Raw genomic sequence first — 10,571 nt, 5'->3', positions numbered from 1 at the left:
TGCTTAGTAGTGCGCCGTGATCGTGTAGTGGTTAGTACTCTGCGTTGTGGCCGCAGCAACCCCGGTTCGAATCCGGGTCACGGCAGGGAAATAAAGCAAAGATTTTGTTTTTTCCTTCTGTAAAATAATTGACATAGGTTGCTTTTTGTATTGTAGTGTTTGCTGTTCTAAAATTGATAAAGGTCAGATACTGATTTTATGCATTGTTGCACATATAAATTATTTAATTTGTTTAAAGGTGGAAACAAAAACTATTTTTTCTCACAAACGACCAATTTTCTCTTTATCCTTAAAACAAATCTTTAGGTGTCTTTTGTCTTACATATTGATCATTCATTCCCTCAAGATTGCAATGATGTAATGCATCTTTGACGACATATCCTGTTGTTCAAACTGGCCTAAGCAGTGCTGTCGTTCAATTTTATGCCGGGCTTCGCTGTGGAAGCAGTAAACGCAATGACTGGAAAACCTTTTGTTTTAAATAATGGCATAGCTATTGTTCTGGTTGATCCCCGATATAATTATTAGGTTTATAAATACACTACATTCAAAACCATTTTTATAATTTGTATAACCCTTTTTAAAATACAAACGCTCATAGCTTTGCTTTCAGCGGGGCTTTTATCTTGAAACCTGTCCGCAGACGTTGTTTTGGAGTCTCTCATTAACGGAACCTTCACTGAACCTGCTGAAGCAGTAAGAGCGGAGAAAACGGGTACCGCATCCATTGTTATTTATTTCACTTTATTTTCTAGATGACGACAACGCATCTCTGAAAAGGACCCCCCGAAGCGGACTACCCATCATGTCGGCTGAGGAGGAGAGGGGGGTAGTTCGTGTCAAAGTCAAGGTGAGAAATTGTGGGGACTGAGCGGCAGGTTGAAACCCCAATAACCCGCAGAGCAACACAGCTGGAGCAGGATTGAAATACAACATTACAGTAACGTTAGTCCACGTAGTTCAGCCAGCTAGGCTAGAAGAAAATAAAAACGGCCGTGGAGTTTTTTTTATTCTATTTAGTCTTCATTTTCATCGTATACTTCGCCTACATGTAAACATCTTTGTTGTTTACATACACATCGTGACTGCAACATAAGTAACAGTTACATTAGCGATTGGTCATATTGTTTTTGATATTTAAAACATCTGTAACGTTATATTAATTTACGTGTATACAATTACAGTGCAGTGCACTTAACCGTTTACGTCATACATTGTAGCGTGTATTTTGTTTGGGATTGATCCCGTCAGTCATTTTACGACAGTTACGGGTTATAGTTTTTGTGCTTAACGTTAACGTTAGCTATTTATTCTCGTGTATAGAGTCCTACAGGTCTTAAATATGAACAAATATTTAAAGCAAATATAAGTGCTGCTGACATTATCGTGAGTCATGTTTGCGCTCAGGTGTCACATGATCAAATTGCCATGAAATAGTTTAACTTGTTTTCCAGTCACTTCAAATACATACAGAGTGTTTTAATGAATGAATAAACAAAGCAATGGAACGAGAATGCACATATCGTGTGATTTTATTACGAATGCAAGTCTAAGGGAGACGCTCTAAATGATTAAATAGCACTTAACGTAACTTGGCCCCTTTAAGAACAGTATGGTGTCACTTGTCTAGAAAGGCTCTTTACAGAACTATGGTCAATGGATTGAAGATGATCACACTGAATTCGGGATTAAATAATCAGATAGACCAAATCAGCCTGAAAAGTTTAATATAGTAAATTAATGTGGGTGTCATGTGAACCTTGACATAATGAGTTGCTTTTTAACCAATGTTGTTAAACATTGTAGTTTCCCACAGGGATAATACATTTTAAAGGTAGTTTCAACATAAACAGACTCAACAGGCAATAATTAAGAATGTGTCACCTGATCAGGTTTGTTGTTGTGTAAAGGGTTATGTATAGTAACCCCTAAATATTTGCTCCCAAAGTGAAACATAGAACCCTTCAGACCCTTCTTGTTCAAACAGTGCCTTTATTTTTCTGTGTATGTGCCCACAGAAGTGTGAAGGGGTGTTACCGGTAGAGTTCCGCTCATTTGCTGTAGATCCTCAAATAACCTCTCTGGAGGTGTTGCAGCATATACTGATAAGAGCCTTTGAGCTGAATGGGTGAGTGTGAAATTACAAATTGTTTTTAAAATGGTAAATATTCATTCTGGTTTGGATTTATTACTATTATTGAGTCTGATTTTGATAATGACAATTTAATTTGTATAATTATCTAATAAATAATTTATGGGTCAGTAGAGTGAATACAGATATGAAGTTCCTTTTGGTTCTTCTAGGAAACACAATTTTGGGATTAGTTACCTGTCCCGTGATCGCGGAGGTGTGGAGGTGTATGTGTCTCTGCTGTCCGACTGGGATTTAGATGCAGCGTTTGTCAGTGCGGCAAAGCCATTCCTCCAACTCAAAGTGGACATTAAACCATCAGAGGACAGTAAGTAAACTCTTAGTTAAAGGGATAGTTAACCCAAAAATGAAAATTCTGTCATTATTTACTCAGCTTCAGGTTGTTCCAAACCTGTATACATTTCTTTGTTCTGCTGAACACAAAGGAAGATATTTGGAAGAATGTAAGTAACCAAATAGATCTCATCCCCCATTTACTACAATAGCAGGGAAAATAAATACACTGCGTTCCAAATTATTATGCAAATGATATCTTTCTCTGGTTTTCCTAATTTGTCGATGCAAATGACAGTCAGTATAATTTTCAAGTAATCAACAGTTAGGGTACATTTGGAATTTTATTGAACAAACCTCCCACTGACAACAGTATTTATTTAAAAAATGAAAAACTCAAAATGCACTGTTCCAAATTATTATGCACAACAGAGTTTGAAAACATTTCATAGGTTGTAAAAAACTGAAAATGGTCATTTGTTGAATTTGCAGCATTAGGAGGTCATATTTACTGAAATCAAAAGCTATTTCAATCAAAAACATCCTAACAGGGCAAGTTACATGTTAACATAGGACCCCTTCTTTGATATCACCTTCACAATTCTTGCATCCATTGAACTTGTGAGTTTTTGGATAGTTTCTGATTGAATTTCTTTGCAGGATGTCAGAATAGCCTCCCAGAGCTGCTGTTTTGATGCTAACTGCCTCCCACCATCATAGATCTTTCGCTTGAGGATGCTCCAAAGGTTCTCAATAGGGTTGAGGTCAGGGGAGGATGGTGGCCACACCATGAGTTTCTCTCCTTTTATGCCCATAGCAGCCAATGACACAGAGGTATTCTTTGCAGCATGAGATGGTGCATTGTCATGCATGAAGATGATTTTGCTACGGAAGGCATGGTTCTTCTTTTTGTACCATGGAAGAAAGTGCTCAGTCAGAAACTCTACATACCTTGCAGAGTTCATTTTCACACCTTCAGGGACCCTAAAGGGGCCCACCAGCTGTCTCCCCATGATTCCAGCCCAAAACATGACTCCGCCACCTCCTTGCTGACGTCGCAGCCTTGTTGGGACATGGTGGCCATCCACCAACCATCCACTACTCCATCCATCTGGACCATCCAGGGTTGCACGGCACTCATCAGTAAACAAGACTGTTTGAAAATTAGTCTTCATGTATGTGTGGGCCCACTGCAACCGTTTCTGCTTGTGAGCATTGGTTAGGGGTGGCCGAATAGTAGGTTTATGCACAACTGCAAGCATCTGGAGGATCCTACACCTTGAGGTTTTCGGGACTCCCGAGGCACCAGCAGCTTCAAATACCTGTTTGCTGCTTTGCAATGGCATTTTTGCAGCTGCTCTCTTAATCCGATGAATTTGTCTGGAAGAAACCTTCCTCATTCTGCCTTTATCTGCACGAACCCTTCTGTGCTCTGAATCAGCCACAAATCTCTTCACAGTACGATGATCTCGCTTAAGTTTTCGTGAAATATCTAATGTTTTCATACCTTGTCCAAGACATTGCACTATTTGACGCTTTTCGGCAGCAGACAGATCCTTTTTCTTTCCCATATTGCTTGAAACCTGTGGCCTGCTTAATAATGTGGAACGTCCTTCTTAAGTAGTTTTCCTTTAATTGGGCTCACCTGGCAAACTACTTATCACAGGTGTCTGAGATTGATTTCAGTGATCCAAAGAGCACTGAGACACAATACCTTCCATAAGTTTAATTGAACAATATAAAATTAAATGTTTACGACACTTAAATCCAATTTGCATAATAATTTGGAACGCAGTGTAGTATGTAGGGTAGGTGGACTGGTTCTTAGGTTAATTTGATCATCGCCATGGAGTGTCGGTAAGGACACGGAGACAGGAGTTCCGATTAAAGTACTTTAATGTCAAATTGCACTGTTTACATTGGCAGTTGCAAGCCTACAGTATCCAAAGTTTGTGTATATGTGTGTTTGTTGGTCACTGACGCACACAACACAGGAATTAGGCAGGAATTAAGATAAATAGGCATATTCATCTCTCCGTGGCCGATCGAAATTGAAACTAAACTTACATTTGCATCATAGGGCAATGTAGTGTTCTTATTGGCTCTTTACTCACATGATTTCAGTAGTTCCTGAAAATATGCAATGGCTCTGTCACCCCACGATACTTCCAGAAATCAGTCAATACATTTAGCAGCAAATAATGGCAACAAAATGCTTTTCATGCAAATAAAAAAGGAAGATTAAGAAGTGTTTAAGTGTCAACTGTTATGATTTTTGTTTTTTCTCCTAAGGTCCAGTATTGGAGGACTGGGACATAATCAGCCCTAAAGATGTGATTGGCTCAGACCAGCTACAGGGAGAGAAGAGGTCACTGGTATCTGCCGCACTTCCCTTCACACAATCGCTTCTGTCCCAGGTGACTCTTGATTTTCTTCAGCCTGTCAGACAGCTGTTTACCAGCCAGTAGGGCTGCTCGATTTTGACAAAAATCATAATCACAACCATTTTAGCCAATATTGAGATCCCGATTATTTAACACGATTACTCACTAACTTTTGAAGCAACATAGAAAAATGTAAAAACTTTTTCAACTGAAAAATAAATGTAAAGAAAATAGCACAGTTGAACCGCTATAAACGAAATCTGTGCGCTGTGGTTTTATTCAATCGTTTTACCTCAATTATTTTGTTTTTGTAATTGTTGGAGGCCAAAATTGATTAAGATTTTTTTTTTTTATTAATTGCACAGTCAATTTAGAATTGAGTACAAGGTTTTAACTTTTGTATTTAAAACCTTGCATGGTTTGGCTCCAGTTTATATTTCAGACCTTATTTGTCCATGTTCACCTCGGAGATCTCTTAGATCTTCCTCTGAAAATCTATTAACTGTCCCTTTGTCTCGTTTGAAATCTAAAGGTGATAGAGCATTTTCTATTTTTGCCCCTAAGCTGTGGAACTCGTTACCTCAATCTGTTAGGTTTTCATCTTCCTTATCTGGATTTAAATCATCATTGAAAACGTATCTCTTTTCTCAGGCCTTTTCATAGTTGTTGGATATGTTGGTCTTAGTGAGTTAATTTTTTCGTTTCTGTTTTTACCTGGTTTAATGTTGTTTCTTTTAAATTTTTGTTTCCCTGTATTTTTATTTTATCATTATAGTATGTTACTGTGAAGCACTTTGGTCAGCATTTAATGTTGTTAAAGGTGCTATATAAATAAAAAATTACCTTGACAGTCCTACCAGCCAGTCTGCTGCCCATTTCCTGTCTACTGGCTTCAGACAGTAATTTAGGCCAATTAAAGGCAGTAGATATTTAAGCCCTCACTTGATGCCGTTCCTGATTTTTTCCTGAACATTTTTGTATTTATTTCTCACTCTTTTTGCCTTCCGCATTCAGGTGGGTCGCACCCTGTCACGGGTACAGCAGGCCTTGAGTTGGTCCTATGGAGAAGAGATGAAACCGTTCAAGCCTCCTTTAAGTGATACTGAATTTCACAGCTACCTGAACAGTGAAGGTCAGCTGACCAGGCCGGAAGAACTCAGACTTCGTATTTATCATGGAGGGGTTGAGCCATCTTTACGCAAGGTGTCTAAGCTGTAGTTACTCTGAGAGTATTTTTCAGTGTTTATTATATTAAATCTACATCGATTTAAAGGTGCTGAGTGTAATTTTTTGAGGATCTATCGACAGAAATGCAATATAATATACATAACTATGTCTTCAGAGGTGTATACAGATCTTACATAATGAAGCGTTATGTTTTTATTACCTCAGAATGAGTTATTTCTATCTACATACACTGCGTGTCCCCTTATATGGAATTTGCTATGTTGTTTCTACAGTCGCCCTAAACGGACAAACGGCTCTACAGAGTGGGTTTTGTAAATACGTTATCTCCTTCAGCAAAGAAGCAAAAACGTGACGACATCTTAGTTCTGTGTCAGCCACCGTAGTGCTTCGAAAGGGAGGGGGGAGTCAGCTGTTGGTTGCAATTCACAGCCTCACCACTAGACGCTGCTAAATTACATACACTGGACCTTTACATTTATTGTGAAGTCATGTAAAAAAACCTTTCTTCCTTGTATCATGGCAGGTTGTATGGCGATATCTCCTCAACGTGTATCCAGATGGTCTGACAGGGCAGGAAAGAATGGACTACATGAAGAGAAAGACGAGAGAGTATGACCAGCTTAAGAGCGAGTGGAAGTCACGAGTCAGCTCAGAGGATCTAGAGTTCATCCGGGGAAACGTTCTCAAGGACGTTCTCAGAACCGATCGAGCGCATCCGTACTACGCCGGCTCAGAAGACAGCCCTCATCTCACAGCCTTGACTGATCTCCTCACCACCTTCGCTATAACACACCCACAGGTAAGCATGTGTGAAAAATACCATACTGTTCATTATACGCAGTGCATGTGAAATATAAGCTATCCTAAATCTGCTTCTCCAGGTGTCTTATTGCCAAGGCATGAGCGATATTGCCTCGCCAATCCTTGCGGTCATGGACAACGAGGCTCACGCCTTCATCTGCTTCTGCGGTATTATGAAGCGCCTCGAGGGCAATTTCCGTCCTGACGGCCAGCTCATGTCCATTAAGTTCCAGCATCTCAAATTGCTTCTGCAGTATTCAGACCCTGAGTTTTACGCCTACCTAGTCTCTAAAGGTGCAGACGACCTGTTTTTCTGTTACCGCTGGCTGCTCCTGGAGCTGAAGCGGGAATTCGCTTTCGACGATGCTCTGCGAATGCTGGAGGTAACCTGGAGCTCTTTGCCACCTGACCCACCCGAGACTGAGGTGGAGGTTCTGGGGCCACCGCTCGAGGCGTACCAGTCCACCAGCTCACGGGATGTCCATCAGAACGTGGAAATGGAAGTGGAAGAGGAGCAGACGGAAAGGCAGAGGAGACGCCACATGCTGAGACCGTCCCGAGAAGAGGCAGATGGAGGTCGTAAACCGGTTGTAGAGGAGGAGAAGGGCTCACGAAGGGAAGGTTACAGCGTGGATAATACTGTCAAGAAGAATGATGATGTCACAGCTCCAGTACCACCATTTGAGAAACAAGCTAGCTTTGGGGAGTTTAAGTACTATTGCAGTCGTACTGAGGATAGTTTTGAGGAGAATGATTGCTCTGATTCCGCATCATCTCCTGTGCAATTTCAATTGGCGCACTCCATATTGCCGTTCTCCATCCGCCAGTCCACAGAGGAAAGCGAGGAGGATCCCGGAGAGCAGGAACCGCTTATCAATGGTAACTGCACACCCTCATCTCCAGGCCAGAGAGACCCTCCCAACGGTCAGGCAGCTTCCCCAGCATCTGGTCTGCCAAACTGGAAAAGTAACTCCAGTCAATCACTGGAAGCTTCTAATTCACCGTCCAGCTGGCGAACAGCGTCTCCCGACGCTCTGTCAAAATGCACATCCTCTTCATCAAGTGGCGATAAAGCAGCGTCTCCCGATAAAGCCCCCAGAGGGTTCGCGTCCTCACAAACTGGAGCCGGGGCTCAATCTCCATCAGTGCTCCCTGGGAAATCTTCATTGGCATCTCCATCGCAGGGTTACAGTCGTTCTCTTCTCTCTTCCCCAGTTTTATCCTTCGGCAAGTCGCCATCTTTGCCCAAACCGTTCTCCACCAATCTCCCCTCCCCGTGCAAACCCACGGGAACCGGTGGAAGCTCTCCAAACACAACCAAACCAGAAGGGGGTGGAATGAAACCGTGCTCACTCCCTCCTCCGCAAGAGTTCGGGAAAGGGAATCCTTTTATGCTGTTTCTTTGTCTTTCCATTCTGCTGGAGCACCGGGATCACATTGTTAAAAACAGCTTGGATTATAACGAGCTGGCCATGCACTTTGACCGCTTGGTCCGTCGACACAACCTTGGGCGTATTCTGCAGCGAGCTAAAGCGCTTTTCGCAGATTACCTTCAGAGTGAGGTATGGGACTCTGAGGAAGGCGATGAAGTCAGCTTGGACTCACCGACTACTGCTGCGGCATCCCCCCAGACACCCAGCACTATACCCCCTTTCCTCAATGTACAGCCCTCTCAGGGTACATTCCCAAATTCAACGTACAATCTGGCTAATACTATTCCTTCCCCGACTGTTCCCATTGCTCTTTCTCCCTCAGCTTCATGATTCATGTCCAGCAACCAGCCCCCCGACAACAAATAGACGCTCGTGTCGTAACACAAGCAAGTTTTTCAGCACACCTTTGTGTTCTACACATGCTCCATGGAACTTGTTTTGTTTTAAAACCAAAGCTCGATGACTTTCTCATTTTCCTGTTTACCGCCCCTGTCGTTGTACTGTACCTTTTTTATTGCACTTTATTGTTTGTCCTTTGAAAGGACAGGCCAGTTTGAGTTTCATTTCAATTTGTAAATACTGTAACACTTTTGAAATGATATTTTGAGAAAGGCACATTATGAAAATGTAAACCCCTTTATATTAACCTCAAGTATCTGCGTATGTTTGTTGAACTTATTGCCAGTAGCAAATGTGTTTTTGGTATACTGATAATTGTCCAGTGTGCTTTATGAAACCTTAAGCCTTGACTTTTGTTTGTGCAAAATGTTTTAACGGGACATCTGGCTTTCAGTATGGGACGAAGGTGCTGACGTGGTATTTAGTGTCCCATCAATGTGAAACGTTTATAGAACAGATAAAAGTCAGACCGAATCTTGAGTAAGTGATCAAATTCTGTCTAGTATAGAACAGCATTTTTACATAGAACAAAATGCAGTGGGCCTTTGATAAATATTGATATTAGCAGATGTACTTGACCAAATATTTTACCACAGTAAAGACATCTTTAAATCTCTTTCAGACAGAAAATGATGATAATAATGCTCAAATACAGTCCTGAACTGACAGAACCTTGTCAATGTTGTCAGTTTATTTGCTTTTACTTATTCTTGCCTTTGTGGGAAAAGTGCCTCATTTCACAATTTTTCATTTTAATATCCTGGTCTGAATAATTTTTGTTGTGCTTTTTTTCTATGTGCATTATAATTTATTATTCCATATTCCACCAAAGGCTTAACTGTTCATTTGTTGCCATAAGAACTTTGTTGTCAAGTGTCAACAGTGGAGAAGAATCCCTGCTGATAACATAAATGACAAAGTGATTCATGCCTTTGGTCGAATGCTGTTCAACGGACAACTTGTACATTCATTCTTCACGTCTTAATACCAAGTGTTCTTTTCCCTTTTTCTTTGAAGTGCTGAAACAATAATAAACCCGCACATGGACCAAGAAAAGGGAACAGTTATGGGTCCTGATCATCAGCGTTAAGTTCAAAACATGTATGTATGATGTATGTTACTCTGATTTGGTTTGACTGTGTATGATAGTATTCTTTACCCACACCCATGGAGAGATTTGTTGGATTGAATGTTTGCAATGCTCCTATTTATACAATAAATTCAGCGAATATTGATACTGAATATGTTCTTACTAAATATTGTTCTTGATCAATCATTTGTTAAAGGCCACATGTAAAAAAACAAACCAATATGTTTAGAGACTACATAGAAGCTGTTAATTACCAGTAAATGAAAATACTCTTCCACATTGTCCAATAAATTTTATTATCTGACTGGATTGTGATGGATATGTTATAAGGCCTTGATCAGCCATTGAAGTTTTGCACATGGTGATGGTTAAGATTGGACATTACTGTACACTGCCTATTACACTCAAATTTTAGAGTGGTAATTTGCCATCTAAATTAGCCGTAGGGTATAATTCCATTTGTTTCAAAATGCCGAAACCCGGGATCGAACCAGGGACCTTTAGATCTTCAGTCTAACGCTCTCCCAACTGAGCTATTTCGGCAGATGATGTCCCCAATCTGTTTGAATGGGTTTCAGCGGGAGAGACAGTATTTGCAACAAATTTCACTAAATACCAACACAATGTATGCACTGATTACTATGTTGATTAAATGTATAATAACAATGTGTCTGATGAGTGTTAGAGAGACAGTATTAATCAGTTTTTTGTGTCTAATTTGACTAGGAAGAATGCAATGTGCAATACATTAACAGTGCATGTGTTCATGGGCCAGATTCACAAAACATTCTTAAGGTAGAAAATTCTTATTGTCAGTGTTGTGTATTCCCGAAAAATTCCCGAAAAAAACT

At 40.6% G+C, this 10,571-nt stretch overlaps 1 protein-coding gene and 2 non-coding genes across 3 annotated transcripts; 2 read left to right on the top strand and 1 right to left on the bottom strand.

The window, feature by feature from the left end:
- Nucleotides 1-13: 13 nt before the first annotated feature.
- trnah-gug (transfer RNA histidin (anticodon GUG)) lies at nucleotides 14-85 on the top strand. The gene has a single exon. It is a non-coding gene; the product is annotated as a tRNA-His (tRNA).
- A 329-nt stretch (nucleotides 86-414) lies between these two features.
- Nucleotides 415-9,872, top strand: tbc1d25 (TBC1 domain family, member 25). The gene is made up of 7 exons (XM_057357310.1): nucleotides 415-850; nucleotides 2,019-2,128; nucleotides 2,305-2,459; nucleotides 4,718-4,842; nucleotides 5,824-6,012; nucleotides 6,521-6,796; nucleotides 6,879-9,872. The coding sequence occupies exons 1-7, from the start codon at nucleotides 806-808 to the stop codon at nucleotides 8,559-8,561; spliced, it is 2,583 nt and encodes an 860-aa protein (XP_057213293.1). The 5' UTR covers nucleotides 415-805; the 3' UTR covers nucleotides 8,562-9,872.
- A 318-nt stretch (nucleotides 9,873-10,190) lies between these two features.
- Nucleotides 10,191-10,263, bottom strand: trnaf-gaa (transfer RNA phenylalanine (anticodon GAA)). Its single transcript has one exon. It is a non-coding gene; the product is annotated as a tRNA-Phe (tRNA).
- Between the last annotated feature and the right edge of the window lie 308 nt (nucleotides 10,264-10,571).

The sequence above is a fragment of the Triplophysa rosa genome, linkage group LG17 (genome assembly GCF_024868665.1).
Source record: "Triplophysa rosa linkage group LG17, Trosa_1v2, whole genome shotgun sequence".
Lineage (NCBI taxonomy): Eukaryota > Metazoa > Chordata > Actinopteri > Cypriniformes > Nemacheilidae > Triplophysa > Triplophysa rosa.
Note: the sequence above shows the minus strand (reverse complement) of the source record. Positions and strands in the feature narration are given on the sequence as shown.